General features: G+C 52.1%; 3 protein-coding genes across 3 annotated transcripts; 1 reads left to right on the forward strand and 2 right to left on the reverse strand.

Moving 5' to 3' along the window:
• Nucleotides 1-670: 670 nt before the first annotated feature.
• Nucleotides 671-4,114, forward strand: LGALS1 (galectin 1; the record flags this gene model as incomplete). The annotated part of the gene is made up of 4 exons (XM_082308576.1): nucleotides 671-725; nucleotides 1,986-2,065; nucleotides 3,411-3,582; nucleotides 3,971-4,114. Exons 1-4 carry the CDS (start codon nucleotides 717-719, stop codon nucleotides 4,112-4,114), a joined length of 405 nt encoding a protein of 134 aa, XP_082164702.1. The 5' UTR covers nucleotides 671-716.
• A 2,532-nt stretch (nucleotides 4,115-6,646) lies between these two features.
• Nucleotides 6,647-7,753, reverse strand: LOC309589531 (urotensin-2 receptor-like; the record flags this gene model as incomplete). The annotated part of the gene is made up of 1 exon (XM_082309757.1): nucleotides 6,647-7,753. One exon carries the CDS (start codon nucleotides 7,751-7,753, stop codon nucleotides 6,647-6,649), a length of 1,107 nt encoding a protein of 368 aa, XP_082165883.1.
• A 3,311-nt stretch (nucleotides 7,754-11,064) lies between these two features.
• LOC309590167 (arf-GAP with dual PH domain-containing protein 1-like) lies at nucleotides 11,065-18,121 on the reverse strand. Its single transcript, XM_082311174.1, has 11 exons — nucleotides 17,782-18,121; nucleotides 16,586-16,716; nucleotides 15,585-15,676; nucleotides 15,413-15,495; nucleotides 14,570-14,682; nucleotides 13,661-13,807; nucleotides 13,143-13,226; nucleotides 12,734-12,796; nucleotides 12,156-12,227; nucleotides 11,419-11,650; nucleotides 11,065-11,331 (listed from the first exon to the last, which is right to left on the reverse strand). Exons 1-11 carry the CDS (start codon nucleotides 17,873-17,875, stop codon nucleotides 11,303-11,305), a joined length of 1,140 nt encoding a protein of 379 aa, XP_082167300.1. The 5' UTR covers nucleotides 17,876-18,121; the 3' UTR covers nucleotides 11,065-11,302.
• Nucleotides 18,122-18,792: the final 671 nt, after the last annotated feature.

An 18,792-nucleotide genomic window follows, 5' to 3' on the forward strand; every position in this document is an offset into this window, starting at 1 on the left:
CGGCTTGCTGTGCCCTACAGCCAAGATGAACTGCATGGCTTTGAGAGTGTCTAGGGGTCCTGCAGAATACGGACTATTTTCCCTCCTTTGGTTTCTGTACCTACAAGAGCGGGTGGTAAGGGCTGGGTCAGCAGCTAGGCAGCCTTTGGGGTCAGCAAGGCTTGATAGTGCAGCTGGGTGACACTGGGTCCTGCTTCAGGCCTCTGCTCCTGGGATTTCACCTGAGTTTTTGAGGTACTGTGTGCGCTCAGTGGTATTTCTCCTGCTCCTGATTTAGCCAGAGCTGAAGAGCCCAGCCCTCCTCCCAGACCCTTCCCGCCAAGTCTCAATCCATCTGACCATTTTCCGTGTGGGATAAAAGCCTTGGATAGTAAAACACTCATTGCAAAACTATTTTCCATTGGCTTCATGGCCACACACAGCTGGATCTCCTCCTGGAGCGGCCGGCAGCCTGCTTGGGAGGGTTGGCTTTAGCATCCTGGAGAGGAGCCTGGGTGAGGGTGGGAGGAGGCAGCTCTGCCTGACAGACCCACCCTCCCTCCCCCCAAAACCAACCCCTCCCACCCTTTCCTCGGTCTGATTGGTGGGTGGGGTGGAGAAGGGCTGGGACAACTCAGCTCTCCATCTATTTAAAGGCAAGGGTGGGACCCCTACAGCTACTTGACTGGGACTCTTGCACCTTGGTGGAGAGGAGCATTAGCCTGCAGAGCAGCACCATGTCTTGCGTGAGTAGAGAAAGGGATGGGGCAGCTTTGCTGGAGGTGGTGCTTTGTGGAGTGGGGCATGTGTTGGCTTGGTGTGAGGGTGCTTGTGCTAGCCTCCTCCATCTGCTCATCAGCAGCTGTGCCAGGGGGTCTGCTGGAGCTGGGTGCCTGCTGCTGCGGAGGAAGAATCCCTGCTGTATCCATTACAGAGAGGTGGCTGCTATTTCTTGTTCTGGCAGGAGTTTGTTGTTTGGTGTGTTTTGTTTTTTTTTCCCCCCTGCAGAAACCCTTTGGGGAGGTATGTGGGGGGTCCTTGTGGGGTTGGCTCCCAAGCTGGGGTAACCTGTTTTACAGCAGCTCTGCTCTGGGGAAGCAGCTGCAGTAATGTTTATTGCTCTCTGAGTATGTCTTCTTCTGGGCAGCCTTGCTGCTTGCTTCCTGGCTGAAGTTTTCATGAGTCACTGAATCACTCTCTCTTTCTTGTATGTAAATGTGCTATACAGAAGTGTCCTTCTGTGAGTGTCAATGACGTCCAGGCAGATGCTTGTGTCAGAAGAGTGGTTGCATGTCTCTGATTAATTTATCTTTCATTAGACTGAGGGTAATTAATCAGCAAGTGTCCCAAGTGCAGGCTTATTTATTAAAGTGGGATGGGGGAAAGATTTTTAGTATTCTTAGGGCCTTGCCTCTGGTGTAATAGAAAATGACTACATATGGGTTTATCAGGGTATTTTAGATCCCCCTAGAGAGAAGGTGGGGAACGGTGTTTGCATGGAGCAGGAGAATGTTCTTGCAAATGCTGAATGTACAAAAAAAAAAAAAAAAACAAACCAACCCTTGGGAGCTGGGGAGCAAAGTGTCTGAGCCCGTGGACCTAGACAAGGCTTGAAGTTCAAATCTAAGCCAGGGAAAGGGAGTGGAGGCTCCATCCCTGCAGAGCCAAGCTTGTGTGGGATGATGCGAGACCCACAAGGCACATGGGTGTGTTTGGGACAGGTGGGTGTGATGGGAGCTTGCAGGTACTTACACTTCGCTGCTGTGAAATACAGGTATGTTGATGAGAGCAGCAGGAGAAAGGTTGGGAAATTGGGCACATGTCTCATGTGACTGGAGTAACTTCTCTGGGATGTCCCTGGTGCAATGCCCTAGGGGAAGGGAGCTTCCCTGTCTCTCCAGTGGTCCAAAGCAATGCGCTGTCTTGCGGCAGCAGGGAGAGCTGCCAAGTCGGAGCAAGTGAGCCAGCAGGTACTGAGCTAACATCTCTGCCTCTGTGTTCCCCAGGGACCAGTATGCACCAACTTGGGTCTCAAGCCTGGCCAGCGCCTCACTGTCAAGGGGAAAATTGCACCAAGTGCCAAGAGGTAAGTTGTGCTGTGCTGCCCAGGCGTGGCCAAGGCACCACACTGAGTTGTCTTCTGCTGGTGGAGGACAGAAGGAATCCCTCCCTTGGGTGGCAGAGGAGCAGCTTTGGCAAGGGTTAACACCAGCAGTGCTTCCTAGTGAGTCATTGCTAATGCACATTGCAGACACACTCCACTGCCAAGGGGCTAAGGCAAAGCAGATGTGAAGCTCCAGCTGCATGCACTGGCAGTGACCACATCCTCTCTAGTGCAGGGTAAAGGAAATGCAAGCCGTGTCTATACTGAAATTTGGTTTGAGACCATCCCCACCATCCTCTCCCCTGCATGAAGATGGCCCAGGAGCAGGGACGCCATTAGAGTGCCTTGCTTCACTGGGCAGGAGGAGATTATAGCCCAAGCAGCTGGGAGGTCTTGGATGCTCTGAGCTACAGCTAATGGTGCAAATGGAAAGGGTGCATGTTGCAGCAGGGGGTCTCATGCTGTTGAAGTTGGTTTTCACCCAGTGGAGTTTCCTGTCTGGCATCCCCTAGGAGGGAAGGTGGGGAGCGGGCACGTAGAAGTAAATAGAAATGCGCTCCTAACTGCAGGGATCAGGGTGGCTGGGGCCTCCAGGGAAGCCTCTGCAGTAGCCCCCAGACCCTTGTGCAGGTCTGTGGCTGGTGGGGCCTCTTGGTGGGTAAGGTGGAGCCCATAGCTGCTGTACCAGCACTAGCGGTGTTCCAGGAAACATGTCCCAGCTCCTCCCAGTGACTTTGAAGTTTGATAGCATTGGAGTGAAGCCTCCTGGGCTTTCTCTTGCCAAATAATATGCCTCCTCTCTTCTCATCTGGGTAAGAGGCCTGGAGGCAAGGTGGACACTGGGCTAGGAAGCTGCTTCCTCCCACTGCCATTGCAGATGCTTTGGGATAGCTAATGACATGGTAATTATTTCAGCTGCCTTCAGGGTGGGGAGAAGGCAGTGGCTGTCAGGCAGGGTGCAGCACCAGCTAACTGTTTGGAGCTGAAAGGAAATTGTGAAAAGCAACTGACTCCTCGGGAGCTGGTTTGGGTGCAGGATAACTCCCTGTTCAGGGCTAAGTGCTGAACCTTTCTTTTATTAAAAGCTTTGTGGATACTAAGCAGTGTCTCTCCCAGGGATGGCATTGTGGGGCCTATCACTCCAGCAGAGGAGAGTGCCCCTTACTGACAAAGCACCATCTCTTTAGGGAAGCTGTGCAGTTTAGCAAGGGTTTCTCTTTGGTTACCCTCAGCTGGGCTTGAAACAACAGACCCAGAGATGTTCATGGTAATAATCAATGCTGTGGTAGCATGTTGCTCAAAACAGTATTGATGTCTTTCTCTGCAGCTTTGTGATGAATCTAGGGAAGGATGCTTCCAACCTCGGGCTTCACTTCAACCCCCGTTTTGATGCTCATGGTGATGTGAACACCATTGTGTGCAACTCGAAGAAGGTGGAAGAGTGGGGTGCAGAGCACAGGGAGACTGTCTTCCCTTTCCAGAAGGGGGGCACAGCAGAGGTGAGGCCTGGGATGCACTCTCTGTACCTGCCCTGGTGAAGGGAGGGTGTTTGGCAGAGGGCACCCAACTGCAGAGGCTGTCTCAGGACTGTCTGTACAGGAGGTGGCTGGCTTCTCCTGCTTGGTCAGTGCCACCATCCAGGGCTCTGAGCGGTGATGGAGGGTGGGGATCAAATGTGCAAGCTCCAGCTAGCTCAAAAGGATGTTACTATTGAACTGAGCAGGGAATAGGCATCTCTTGGGAGACCAGAGTAACACTCGTGCTGTTGAAGGGCAGGTTATGCTGCTGAGCATGTTCACCCTGCAAAACAGAGGGTGGCACAGCAAGGAGAGAAGCTTGAGGGTATCTTGGTAGAAACTTTCTTTGACTTTTCCATTTGTCTTGCAGATCACTTTTGGCGTCAACCAAAATGATCTGACGGTCCACCTGCCAGGCCACCAGTTCACATTCCCTAACCGGCTTGGTCTCTCTGTCTTTGACTACTTTGATACACAAGGGGACTTCGTACTCCAGTCCATCAGCTGGGAATAACTTCCTCTGACACCTCCATCTCAAAGATACAGAAAAAGCGATGAATAAATAAGTTTTGGTCTACCCAGTCTCAAAATCTTATCTGTTTCATACTGCAAGTCCACAAGGGTTGGTTGCCTTGCTGGGGGGGTGGGGGGAGGAGGGTAACCAGCTTTGCTGGAGTACTATATGTGGGTGGTATTGTGCCGCCTTGACCCTTAAAGTCACAGATGGAGAGGAGCAAAAGCCTGGCAAGGCAGAACATGAAAAGCCCAAGGGGAGTCTCAGGAGGAAACACTGGGGCTAGATGTGACTAGAGGGGAGAGTGGGAGGGTCCTTTAGGACACCTTACCCTGCCTGAGTAAAGTAGGGAGAGAGAGAGATTCCATCAACCCAAGCTAAGTATCCCTGGCTGGTGTCAGACAGCCTTGAGTTACTATGCTAGGTAAACCTAGTGGGGCATGGAGTGAGGGGAAAGTCTTCAGCTGTGCTAGCTTTGGCCTGCGGCCCTCTGTAGGGCCTAGTCCCACTCATGGCACAGCTTTCCTATGTCTTCTTGGGACCTCTTGCTACTGCATGGGGACAGCAGTAGAAAAGGATGCCTTGCTCTGTGTGGTGGAGCATGCAGTGGGCTCCTCATCCAAATCCTTTCTTCTAGTAACTGCAGAAGTATGAATACTGTTGGGCCATAGGTCATGTAGCACATTAGGGCAGTAACCTGGAGGGATCAGGTTTTTTTCTGCACTATGTGCCTTGCCTGGTCCATCCAGTGCTGGGAGAGGATATGCCCAGCTGGGGTGTGAGATGCTAAGGATGTGTCCACTATGCTTTTGTTACCCCTTCATTCATATTAGCCCAAATGAGCCTGAGCACTTCTCAGAGGCTAGTCTCTGAGGAGACTGAAGATGATGAGGCATGTTTGAGGTTACAGCATAGTTCTCATTGGGCTGTAGGTTGTTACCCAAGGTGTCAGCCAGCAGCTGCCTTGGGGGCTCTGCCAATCTAATGCTATTTCGGCAGCAATGACTACTGCTGTTGGGCAGGCTGTGCCTGTGGGCAGAGGAAAGGTGGGAGCTGCCCTTTCCACAGTGCACAGCAGTTACCAGGTAGGCCTGGGATGGAAGGACCCAATCTTTGAGTCTTCGCTTCCAGGCTTGGCATGAGAAACACAAAGCACAAACAAATTGATGTCCTACGAGGACTCCTTGCAGGCCTGGCTGGGCCGATCCCTCCCATTAAGCAGTTGCAAAGCAGTTGGAGCACAGGAACTTGCTCCTAGGGCAGCGGCCCCTCGGGTTCTTGCTCCAAAATTCATGAGGCTCTGCCAGGTCCTGTGTCTCAGGTAGCCATGAAGAGGGAGGCTTGGGTGCTAGGAATTGGGGGGCTGAGGAGGAAGAGAGACAAGTTGGAGACAAGGGCTCAAGATGGGCTTTTGAGCTGGGAGGCAGGAACACTTAGGGTGTACAAGCAACTTGAGGCTCTGCAGCTGGATCTCTCTTGAAGCCCCGTGTTGCCCAAAGCCAGTCTGCTCTGCATGATCACATCCTGCTCTTTAGGGATACGTCTATAATAGCAAACACAACGTCTAACATTGCCACCCCGTGCATAGGCATGGCTGGGGGACAGCATAGCTTGGGGACTCTTCCCATGGTGTGATATGGATGAGGCCATGCTTTCCAGGGATGAGAAGAGAATTTAGCTGTATGGAAGTGAGCCACGCTAGGCTAGGTGGCCTCAAGGCAAGAGACCTGACCCAGTTCATGCAGCGGTGTTGACACAGTCTGGCAGACTGGGGTACCTTTGGCAGGTTGGAGTTGGGGATTTCCTCAACCACAGCAGGGACATGGTGCTGGTGAGGGCCCCCTCCATGAGCTGTGATGATGGACACGTAGTGGAGCTCTCTCCTTGCAGCTTCCTCTTCTGGGCTGATCTTGAAAGCTGAGCAAATGTGCTGACCTCTCAGAGCTGTACTTCAAGGCAATCTGACAAATCATCACAATCTCTTAACTGCACTTGGGAGTGTTTTTTTTTAGAAAGACACTTCAAAGATTTTTTTGTGGAGGGTGGGGGAAGAAAGCTGAGCATGAACTTTACCACAAGAGGATGAACCTTATTCAGGTCTCCTACTAGCGTGGCTGCTTCTTGAAGTGACTCACTGGTCCTGTGAAACCTGTGACTCACTGTTGTCCTGACTTTGTTATGGCTTGGCCTGTTGCTAGCGAGGAGGTGAGGGGTGGTGAGGGCTCCTTGGTGGTATAATTTAGATGTATCGAGGTTGACTGCTCCCTTCCGCCCACTCCCCACCCTTGCGCAAGGTGGAAGCCAGTGTGTGAGGGCTGAAGGACCTGAGGATGGAGTCAGGATCCCTGAGACAAGTATCTTCCCCGCAGCTGAGGAGGGCGAGCAGCCTTGCAAAGGGGAAGGCATGAAGGGGAAGGCACTGCAACAACGACAAGGGAAGACACTGCATGCTGGCATGGAAGGTGATGCACTTTTATTTCTTGACTCGATGCCAGCCAAAGGCTCAGAGATGTTCCCAACCTGGGGCACTGCTCACCCCTCGCTTCCCCCCACAGACCCTGATGACTCCCTGAAAGCCAGGGAGATGCCATGGGCTCCCACTGGGCCCCCTGCAGCCTCCCGGGAGGGTGCCGGGAGCTGTGCCGTCCCCATCCCACTGCAGCCGGGGCGCCGGCGGTAGCTGCCGGCGAGCAGGGTGTAGAGAAAGGGGTTGACACAGCTGTTGCCGTAGGCCAGGCAGGTGACGCCGAAGTTGAGGTAGGCCTGGGCGGCGGGGCCGATGCCCAGCCCCTCGTCCCGGTACAGCCCAGCCAGCTGCCAGGCCCAGAAGGGGAGGAAGCAGGCCCAGTAGGCCACCACGATGGTGCAGATCCTGGAGAAGAGCCGTCGGGCAGGGGCCCGGCCAGCTGCCGGCAGCCCCGGGCCCCAGGCAGAGCACCGGTACACCCGGGCCAGGCGGGCGTAGACGACGCCCAGCACCACGCCGGGTGCCAGGACGCTGGTGATGAAGAGCACCGTCAGGTAGAGCCGGAAGGCCACCGGCGTCCAGGTGGGGATGCAGATGCGCTTGTGGAGGCTGCCCCCCTCCCGCAGCTGGGTCATCGCCATCATGGGGGCCGTAAGCAGGAGCGAGAGGAGCCAGAGGATGGCACTGGCCAGCTTGCGGTAAGCGTTGCCTGCCCGCCTGGCCCGCAGCGGCCTGGCCACCGCCCAGTACCTCTCCAGGCTCATGGCGGTCAAGAGGAAGATGCTGGCGTGCATGGTGAGGAGGTCCAGGCTGAGCAAAAGCCTGCAGCCCACATCCCCAAAGAACCAGTCATGGGCGAAGTAGGTGCAGACCACAAAGGGGATGGTGGAGAGGTACAGGAGGTCAGCCAGGGCGAGGTTGATCACATAGACCCCCAAGGAGCCCGCTGAGCGGCCCGCCACCCTGCCAGAGGCCACCACCACCGTGTAGATGTTCCCCACCATCCCAGTGAGGCACATGACCAGCAGCACTGCACCCAGTGGCCCCGTCACGGGGCTGTCCCCTCCCAGGACACCACTGCTGTCACCCCCGCCACTGCTTTCCTCCAAGAAGATGCCACCCTCAGGATCCTCTCCAGGCCTTGCACTGATGGGGGAAGGATCACAAGACATCTTTGGGTAGGGCAAGCAAGAACAAGTCAGGCTGTCAGAGACCTGTTCCTTCCCTCCACCTTCTCCCCCTCACTGTATGGGACAAGTCTAGCCTTAACACGAGAGGGAAGAATGGTGAGAGTTCAGCAGGCATAGGGTACTCCAGAGAAGTCTATTCCTCACCTCCAGCTGCCCAGTCCGTTTTGCTGATCTTGTCCATCACACGCTCCGTCCGGTAGTTTTTCTTAATCACCAAAGGGCTGAGAAGGGGACACCTCCCTCCCCTTCTAGACCGATAGGTGAAAAATAACCTCTGCCAGCCAGGAGGAAATGTCTCTGGTCTTCACCAGCTCCTCGCTTGTTGCTTCTCCAGCGTTTCCAGGGCCCATGGAAACCAGCAGACTCAGTGGACAAGTAGATTTCTCCTTCTCCCAGGTTTGTGTTCTCTCAGCTCAGAGAAACTCTGGAGAGGTGGGCTCTGCGCCCCCTGAACCAGCCCCTGGAGAGTCGCCTTGCCCAGTGCACGGAGGGGAATGTGTCTGACTCACAGCTTCACACACCGGTGCGAATGCATTCCCAGTTTATACTGGGCTCTTAGCCACTAGCTGAGGGGCCGTGGTGGCTTCCCCCTCTTTCTTGCGGACATGCTCCTCCTTCCCCAGTGCCTTCCTCCAGCTCCCCCTTCCTGTTTGTTCTTTTTTCCCTTTCTTTTTTCTCATTTCCCCTTGCACAGTTTTCCTCATTTGAAAGAGGATATAGCTGAAAGCCAGGACCCCCTAATGTGGTGAGGTGAAAAGCATTGCACTGTGGTTTTAGAAGGGAAACAAGGGCCAGCCCTGAAAGTACAATAGGGAGAGAGCTGCCACACTGCTCTCCTTGGCCCTTAGCCAAGCTGATCTGAGAGGGCCTGTCCCCCACTCCTTTCCAAGGGATGGATGTAGCCCCCAGACAATGGATGTAGCCCCCAGTTTGCAAGCAAGCCCACCAGATGATAGGACATCTCATATTTTCTATGACCTGGCCCTGTTCCACCCTTGTCTCCCAGTCAGCAGCAAGCTCCTAGACACTCAAAGGGCTGGATATTTCAGGCCCACTCTTTCCACCCTCTCCCCAAAGACCATCCTCCTTCTCTAAGCTTTCCCCCCCCTTCCCTCGAACCCCCAGGACCTACTGCCTCACCTCAGAGAAGGGAGCAGAAGCCTGTTAGGTAGGCACCATTGCCTTCTAGCGGGGCATCACTGCATGACACCTATACCCTTACACTTCTGCACCCAACACTACCCTGCTCTTTCTTCGCCCACATCGGAGCCTCATTCGTCTCAGGGAGCAGATGCAGTGGGGCAGAATTTGCAGAGCAGAGACAGATGCGCTGTTACTAAATGTGCTCTGCTGTTAGTTCACAGGGGTTGTCAGGTCACTCCAGCCACACTCTTTTGCATCGTCAGTTTATTAGCTTCATTGTGGCCGAGTCAAATGCCTCCACTCATCTCCAGCAGCGATAACTCAGCAGCAAACAGGAGAAGGAAGCATGCCATCGGTACTGCCCTCGCTGCAGTAGGATCCAAGCGCCTTCCTGAGCAATGTGCTGCATGCCACAGCAACAGCTTCAGCATGACCATGCCACAGGAGTGAGCGTATAGCACATAGGGCATTGATGGAGGCAACCTGAGAGGCCTTGCTCTGGGTTATCTCTGTCAGCTCTTGGCATGTCTGGGTCACTCTGTCTACTCCTCTCCCCAGAGGAGAACCAAACGTGCAGGTTGTTTAGATAGGGCTTGAGCTTTTTTTTTAATGGACTGCCCCATTTTCATGTTACCAGAACCAAAAGGCACTTTGTTTTGGAACACAAGGTTTGCAATGGCTTTCGGTTTTTAGGACAGTCATTCTCCTAACTGGGAGAGATCAGCAAACTGCAGTGAAAATATACTTTTGGGCGGAATGCTCCATTGCGCCACGGCAGCAGGATGAGTGATGCTGCTTCTCATCCAGGAAGCTGATGCTTCCAGCTGGTTGTGGTGGTCTCAGCACAGAGAGGGGTCCCCAGAGAAGCAGAGGGGGTCCATGACTTCGCCCATTTGGTTCTGATGAGAAGATTCACAGTCCACGTGCCCAGGGAAATGCAATGAATAGCCATGGCTCCTTGCTCTGAATATCTGTGGGATTTTTTTCAAGAAATGACCTCATGTCTTAGCAGTTAGCAGCTCAGCTCATTTAGGAAGTTAAAATAAATTACAATGGGATTTTTGTATTAATTTCTTTAGGAGATAATTAAAATACTGCTTGCCTTGTTAATTCCAGTTAGCTCCCCTTAACACACGAGATGCCTACTCTCACGCTGCCCGCGTAAAACTGCGGATACATCAGATGATACTACAGTCATCAGCAGAACTCAGCTGATCCTTCCAGCATGTGAAAAGCAGCTCTCTCAGGAGAGCCTTACAAGATGATCTTTAAGATATGAATCATGGGTTGATTTAGTGGTTAAGGCTAACTCTTACTAGAAGGACATGAACATACAGACTTCTCCGTTATACTACTGCATAAAATTATATGTATATGTGATAAACAATATATACATATGTAATGTATAGGGCAAAATGAAAGTGCCAGAGAATAAGGGAGCAGAGATCCATGTATTACTGTCTTCCGACATCAACCCCTAGGCTCTAGTAAAGACAACAGGGAATGTGTCTGTATCAGACACGCCATAAGCTTCTCTCTGCAGGACCCAACCTCTCTCCATTGGTTTGACTAGAGACTCAAATTTGACAGCTGAACTTCAATGGCATGAATATCCCTTACAGTATCTTCCCTAGGGCAGTATTCCACCCCCTACCACTTTTTGTTATGTGTGCACACACACACTATCCATATACACACATGTATACACACACATTGCTTTTCAGCAGATCTCTTAATCTTCTCTATAAGAACCAGAGGAAGGTCTCTACACAGATGTGGTCTGAAGAAGCTTTCAACCCCGTACACAGCAGGAAGAAACAGGCCCCAAATTTGGCTGTTGTTAGATTACATTTTTTAAGTGACCTTTCTCAACTACAGTTCCAACTGATCGAATAGCTACATGTTTCACATCTCTGTTGCCAGCAGAGAAGCCATTTCTTGTAAAGGAACAGTCTCTCTTAGTCCAGCAGCCCCTGCAACCCACTGGGGTGTAGCTCCAGCAAGGCAACTCTTTTCTTGCATAAGGTAGGTGTCTGTCTGCAGTTTCATGCAGGAGTGATGCTAGGTTCCATGTCCAACACAGCAAGTGCCAAGTTTTCAAAGCCTGATTGACAGGCAGGGCCTGCCGGCATCCAGTCAGATCGCAGCAATTTAACAGTGACAGGTTGCACTGAGGATTCATACTCACAAAATCTTGCACTTGAAAGGAAGCAGCTTAATTTGGCTCCCAGAACAAAGTGGACCGTCTATGGGGAAAAAAAGTGCTTCAAAGAGTGCTTCAAGAGCACTGTGTTTCTCTGATATCAGTCTCCTCTCCTGTCCTCTCCTGACAGCCCAACCAACAGGACCAGGTAGAGTCGAGTCATAGCGAGATTCCTGCATGGCTTCCTAGGATTTAAACTTGAAGTAGGCTTCAACTGTAGTGAAGGAAAAAAGTGGTGCATTAGGGCAACACCCTGAACCAGAGTGGCAGGAGGGGAAGGAAACAGCATCCAGGCACTTACTTGCATATTCCTGCGGTGTCATGGCCTGGTTGATGACGCTAGTGAAGGCTGCGATCCAGTCCAGCTGGTCAGTCTCCGTCTCGCAGGTGAAGAGGTATTCCCGGTCGGGGGTGACAATGGTGAGGCCATAGTGCCAAGAGAAGTTGCCCTGTGTCCCCGAAGGTAATCCCTTCTGGACACTGTAGCCATTCTCTCTGCTGCCCACAAATACCTCACCCTTAGCAAACGCATCCTGCACATCAGGAGAGAAAAAGGGATTTATGGAATTCCAGAAGAACCAGGGAGTAATAGCAGTACACCTAAGGACAGGAGGAGAGTGGGTGAGGACCAGGGATGTAGCAGCAAAAAGATCTAAAGGTGGCCAGGAGATTCAGAAGAACAGGGAGGCTATGCTCAAATGCAGCAGCGGAAAGGAAAATTTAAGAGCGTAGATCTCGAGCGGTCTGAGAGAGGAACTGCTGCTCCTGTCTCTCCATGTCACCCCCTATGTCACTCTCCTCCCCATCACCACCTTTACACTGCTGCCCTCCCTGTTCTCATTGTCTGCAGTCAGTGAAACAAACACAGAAAGCACGGGATAAACTAAGTGGGATGGAAAGGGGAAGACCTAGAATCCATTCAGAGCAGCTGGGGAACCTGCAAGCCTCCCTTGCTGCAGAGCAAAGAGTCTGGTTGCACTTTGACCCTGCCCTCAGCACCGTTGCCTGCAGTTGCCAGAGGTCAGATCCCCCTCTCACCAAAGGGTCCTTGAAGTACATGAGCCTGCGGTGATCCAGCGTGAACCAGCGCTTCTTAAAAGCCTCTCTCTGCTGTGAAGGGAAAAGGTGACATACGTAAGGGGACAGTGCCCTCTGCCGCGAGCAGTGCGAATGGATACCCAAAATTTATCCCAACCACTTGAACCAAGCCCCTGCCTTAACAGCAACCTCCTCCTCACCCTTTCTGAGCTGAGAGTGGGGATCAGTACCGGGTTTTTCAGTCCCAGCTGCTGTCCCCAACTCTTGGACTTCTGTGAAGGACCCCAGAGTTGAGACAGGAGAAATCTAGACGCTAAATACCTGTAAGGTCACGCACACACAGACACATGCAGAGAGATCTGTTGTTCTGGGAGAAAGCAGGGACTCTGGCTTCATCTACTTTCACACGTGTCCTTCCCCTTCCTTTTATTCTCCCCTCCCTTGGTGCACACACACTGTTCCCACGGGTGTCTAAAGAGTCGGGGGGGAATGGGGAAACAGCAGGAGAAAAACATTGAAGTAGGGAAGGCTCTCTGGCAGGTCCCTGATAGATTTTTTTTTCTCCCACAGCAGCTCACCTTGGGACCAGTCTTCTCCATGTATCCCTCCTTCAGAAAGTTTCTTGTCAGCCGATTTTTAATCTGACAAAAAGGCAAGAGTAACATTCACTTAGCCACGTTTCTTTGCTATTCACTTTCACACACCCCCCCCCTTCCTTCTGTTCCCCCAAATTCAGCCCCTTTTAAGTTCATGTTTGCAGAACTGCCTAGCCAGGAGTCACTTCTGTCTCCAAAGTGCCCAGAAGCAGCAGGGAACAGTTGTTCTCTGGCCATCGCAGGCCCTTTTACACACACTTTCTCATCCCTCTACCTAAACACTGAAATTTCCACTTCTGTACCTGGGGATCTAATAGTAACTAATGGGCTCTTTTATCACATAACCGAGTACCAGCAGGAGACTCAGCACTGCGTGCTAGTGCCACCTTACCTCATTATCGCTGGCAATGGGAAACGCTACTTTCAGATAATGGAACTTCACAGAGCGAATGGCATTGAACCAGTCCACTACCTCCTGAGAACGGAAAAGGACAGGACAGAAAGCTTAGCCAGAGCAACAGTGAGCCATCTAAATCCACCCAGCTGCACCCAACTCTATGTTAACTACAAACACAGCCAACTCTCCCTCCCCAGCACCTACAGCATCTCCTTCACACACACAGAGCCAGCACGGCTGCCCCATTCCCCACATACACAGGCAGCACAACCTCCTATCCTCTATGGCAGCTCCTCCCACACAAACCAACTCAGCCAGTGCTCCTGCCCTGCTCCCTGCAGCAAAACTCTATCACAGTGTACACACAAACACAGAGCCAGAACCCCCACCCTGTTACCTACAGCAACTCACACATGCACACCCCATCCTACCCATGCTTCAGACTATTTAATACCAGCAGCTTCTCAAACCACCTCAATTGCTTTGCAGTGTTCGATGCTAAAACAAGATACCTTTCCACTTTCATGGTAGACAAATATATTCCGGGTCTTGTTGTCTTTGAGATAGGTGATCTGCAGGCCATTGGGGTTCCCAATCTTCACTGGCTGGAACGTCGCATTGATGACATCTATTTTAACATTGACTTTGGGTTCTTTGGCCTGAGAACAGAATGGCATTGGTCATGCATGAGCAATCCTAGTGGGAAAGAGACCTGAGCTGACTCAGCGGGGTAAGGCAGGGTCAGAGGGTGTTAAAAGGTAACAACTGCCCCTTCCCAACAAAACTGTTGTAGCACACACTCCCTTCACCGTGTGGCGTGCTCAAGCCCAAACAGTGGCCCAGCCCCTCCAGTTTAGATTTGAGCTGTGCCTGCTATGGAGCTGCCAGTGAGACACTAAGACTGCATCTGACTTTACAGCTGAGCCAGTCTAAAGGCTAACTGACCCCAAAAGGAAAGACCTCACTCCTGCTCCTCTCTACCCCAAGCCATTCCCTCCCTTGCAACAGTATACCAGCACTTGCCCCATTCATTTCAGGGAGATGAACTAGCAAAAGAGTAGCCCTCCTCAAAACAAACAAGTTTTTTGCCAACTTGGCTCACAGTGGGGTAAGGCTGTTTCCAGGGACGGTACAGGATTACACAGCCAGGCAAATAGATAGGGGTGAAGTGAAAGATCAGCCCTTTTACCAGCAGCGAGGAAAGGGTGTAGGGAAGCACAAAGGGAGGACGTGGGGAAAATGTCACCCTGACAGTAGGAAGGGGACCCCTCTCCTCAGTGACATGTTTCTGTTATCATCCCTGGCCTGGGATGAATGAGCAAGGCAACCTCAGAAACACGCGCAGGAAACAGAAGCGTCTCCGTGACCCGGCTGCCCTGGGTGGAGCATGCACTGAGGTGGGAGTTGACCACCATACTCACATCCTGCTTCGTGAAATACTTCAGACATCCCTCTCTCTCAGACAAGAAGAACTTGCGGGGTAGGAACTGTCCGTTGTCTCGGCCTCGCTTCCAGAGGATGCCTTCTTTCACCCCTAGGAGGGGAAAGGCCACTTTTAAGAGCATTCCCCCACAAGCACAGTAGGCATCTGAGAGCTGCATGCAGCCTGGGGTCCCAGCCACACCTCTGGGATAAAGCACATGATGGACTATTGCTGAGAACAAACACCTGAGAAGGAGAGGTCTCACCTCTAACTTACAACTGAAGATGGTGGTGTTCCTGGGTTTGCAGCCCAGATAAACGGTCACCAAAAGACATTCACAGGTGCTTCCCACCTCCTAGTCTGTCTCCCACTCTGACAGCGTGAGAGCCGTCTCTCGGATGAACACCAGAGTCCTGGCCCGCACAGACCCTGGCATGGGACCAGAACTCTTCCCTCTTGACTCTGCAGGCCCTTGGGCTCCAGCGCCTTGTGTCACAGCACTGGCAGTGACATTTCAAAGACAACTGCTGTGGTTGGAAGGGGTGGCACGCAGCAGGACAGAAACTCCTTACTGCAGAGGTCTGGCTCCACCAGGACAGCAAATGCCTTTGAAAAATGCCAGCTGGTAATGCCAAGCTTGGTAGCAACCCATGGCAGCGCTAACCTATGCTGCCCACAATTTAAACTCCCCCAAAACAATGCCCTGATAAGTACCAGCTGGGTTCTCAGGAGTCCGTGTGGGATTTGCAACACTGACACTATGACCTTTCTCCTCATCGTGCTCAAAAGCTTCCAGCGAAAGCAACAGGCAGGATATTTTGATGCTGTGGTCTGCTCTTACCATCAGAATATGGCAGCTGTTTTCCCGGCTCGGTGAACTCTTTGCGTTCATATTTGGCCCGTATCCACTGTTCTCTCAGCACTCTGGGGAGAGAGGTGACAGGTAGCTCAGAAACGAACTGGAGGAACCCAGAACTGCCCTTCCCCCTTTTCTTCTGTATGCAGCAACTTACTGGCAGTCATTGTAGGTTGGCTGGTAATAGTAAATAGGGATGTGAGCTTCGTATGTGGCTTTAGTCACAGCATTCCCATGCTTGGCCAGAAACTGCAGAGTTAGACAGAGAGTTAGTGCCTTCCCTTTGATGCAGACTCGTGTTGGGCTTTTTCTTTCCTGACCCACTACAGGGCTAGATGCACATTGAGCTCTAATGGAGCATTCTCTTTCCTGTCCATTGCAATATCGCAGCAAAGTCTGGCTACAGAAAGGTGGGTCTCAAAGGTCTTGTCTACCCTCAGAAGATACGCTGATTGCACCTGAATCAGCAGAATGCCATAAATGTCACTTTTGTGGGGCTGGGTGCACGCACATTCAGTGGATTTGCTGCCATGCCCCACATCGTCAGGGAGACCGAGTTCAATGACAGCTCTGCAATGCCGTCTGGGAGGACATTCCAAACCTCTTTGCTCCTCTCCAAAGAGCAGCAAGATACAGATTATTTTCTTTGGATCTTTGGAAAATTTTTTCAGTCCCCTGAAGATTAATGGGTTGAGGGGGGTGTAATGGGGAGAAGTCAAGTTCCCATAAATGCCATTTTTCTCAAGAGATCACATTATAACTGGAAACTCTTCTCAGAGCAAGGAACTGCCCAAGATTTTCCCCTCGGACTGCCGAAACCAAGAGGTGACATTGAGGCTGGATGGTGGTGGCAAGTGGGAAATGAGTCATCTGGAGCAACAAAGACCGTGAGCCTTAGCAAGATACATCATAAGAGCTCTGCATTTGCCATAAAGTAACAGGACATGGGGAGACACAAAAGGCAAGTGCATCATCCCTCTGCCAGTGGGTTATGGGGAGTTATCCTCGCTTAGGTACGCAGAGCATGAGTAGCAAAGGGACCACGTATCAGATTAAATCTCCAACTCTGTGAGGCCAAAGGGCTGATTTTCCCAGCACATGTTAGTGTGTGGCCTAGACGCAATCCCCCTGACACACTAGTGGGGATAAAGATCTCACCTGCACCTGAGCATCATCCCAGTGGTCCATCTTCAGGGATTTGACTTTGCTGATGCTAGGGATGTTGCGGTGAATTCCTGAGCAGCTGAGGCATATAAAGACACCCAAAGTAGAGGATGCCCAGTCAGGATCTGAGGATATAAAAAAGGGTGTGACTAGAGGTGGTAAATTCCCCTGGAAGATATGCCTCAACTGAGAACATAGTCTGGAGAAACAGACAGCTGGGTGACAACAGTTTCATCTGAGCAGATTAATTAACACCCAAGGTACAGGCAGGAAAAAGCATAGCTATTAGTCTCTCATTCCCCCTGCTTCAACCACTTCATCTGAATCTCTATTGACCTGAACCTTGAAAAAACTCTGAAGTGCTCTGCAGACTCCCTTTGCATAAAGGGTCACCAGGATGAAACTGAAACCACCTCTGGGAAGAGACTCCAGGAGCTGGTTTGTGCAACACAGCAAACCCCCAACAGTATTTAGCTCTGGAAGTGGAAAGCGGCCTTGAATCCAAAATTCTCCAGGGAATGGGGAGATGTGTAATGTGGTAAATGTAATGTAAGTAAATGTAAGTAAATGTAAGTAAATCTTACATTTAAGAAGGTAAAATGGTACTAATTAGCCCAGTCTTAATTTGGCTTGGGTGGTACACTCCACGTGCCCCTTTTGGGAGGAGTACGATGGGTGTTTTTAGCAGCACCTGTAGGACCTCAAACTGGATACCCTTTCAGAAGGGCAAGCTCTTCGGTAAAAGAAACCTCCGAGGTGCCTGTGGCAGGTTGTCAGCTCATAGCTGAGTCACGGAGGAGAGAATGCCCTCCTGAATCATGCCTTCTTTCTGGAGCAGTTAGGATTTCACCAGGAGCTTTCCTGTCAGGTCCTGACTGGGCATGACTTTGATTTGTATTTGAGATCTGACATGACTACAACCCACAGTGTTGCAGCCACACAGCCCCTGCTCGTCCGGCACTACCACCTCCCCATCCTTCTTCCCACCGGTGCTGCAACAGCATCTCCTTCCTCCTCCCTTGCCAACTCACCTCCAGGGAGAGGAAGAGAATATCCAGACAGAGCAATGCCTCTCCTCCCTCTCTGCCCCAGGCTCCTGTGCAGTCAGAGAGCCGGCACCAAACTGCTGCTAGAGACCAGCCCCAGCTCCCTGCTTCTGACTCTTCCTCCAGCAGCCCTCAGGGACTCACCTGGCTTCCCGCAGTCTGCGCACAAAGAGTTTTCTGCTCTTCCCCACACCTCCTTGAGGGCCTTCACGCTCTTCTCGTTGCCTCCAGCCATCATGTCCAAATGCTATCCCCCTGGGCAGGGCAGGGCAGGGCCAGGAGGGCAGCTCCACGCGCCTTCTGCACCTGTGGGCCAACCCGTTGGGATGCCCAAAGGAGAAGGAGCCCCCAGAGAGCCAGAAGCTCTTGCAGACGGAGGAAAAAGGGGAAGGCAGGAGAAGCCGTAAGGTTAATGGAAGGAGTGTGGAGGCCTGATGGCGCACCTGAGCTGGCTGAGCACAGGCAGGGACGAAGAGGCTGGAGGTTGAAGTACACCCAGACTGTGAGTGAGGAGGAGGAGGAGTTGGAGACCTGCCCCATGGGCGTGGAGGGAAGTGCAGCAATTAACCACAGAACTGGTTTTTCCGCATTTCTGCTGGTGAACGGACAGGCCAGGAAAAGAGCGCAAGCAGCAAGAGAGCTGATAAAGGCGGCCCTGGACGAGCGGCGGGGTGGCCATGTCAGGACTCGTCATGCTCTGTGGGCTGGGGGTTTGGCTTCGGCCGCCTCTGCAGCGCTTCAGGAGCTTCCACCACAGTCAGCTGACCACCACACAAGCATTACACCCGTTTTTAGGGCGAGGACCGGAGGGCAAGAAAGGTTCAAGAGTTCAGCCAAAGTCACTCAAGCCAGCAGCCAAGAACACGGCAGTCCTGATGCCTCCACCTGCTCACACCGGTACCTCTCTCCGCCATCGACTACAGAAACCATGGCTGTTCAGCCAGGTCCTGCATCTTGGAGATGCGGTGCCAGAGCCGAGACCCACGCCTGCACTTGCCTCCCCCGGCTAGGAGCAGCACAGGCGCCACTGACACCGAGCCATCACGACATCTTGAAATAAACTCTCAGACCTTTATTGAAGAAAAGCAGGTGTTAAATATTTGGAGGAATGACCTTTATTAAAGAGATGCAGATGCACAGTACTCGGAGGGGTGG

This window comes from Platalea leucorodia (genome assembly GCF_965183815.1).
Source record: "Platalea leucorodia genome assembly, chromosome: 4".
Classification (NCBI taxonomy): domain Eukaryota; kingdom Metazoa; phylum Chordata; class Aves; order Pelecaniformes; family Threskiornithidae; genus Platalea; species Platalea leucorodia.

What these genes read in the sequence shown, in the direction of transcription:
- LOC309590167 (XM_082311174.1), bottom strand. Translation starts at nt 17,875, where the DNA reads ATGATGGCTGGAGGCAACGAGAAGAGCGTGAAGGCCCTCAAGGAGGTG. An exon ending in CCAACCTACAATGACTGCCA is followed by an intron (nt 15,496 to 15,584) that starts GTAAGTTGCTGC and finishes CTCTCTCCCCAG; the next exon opens with AGTGCTGAGAGAACAGTGGA. An exon ending in GACACCGCAGGAATATGCAA is followed by an intron (nt 11,332 to 11,418) that starts GTAAGTGCCTGG and finishes CCTTCACTACAG; the next exon opens with TTGAAGCCTACTTCAAGTTT.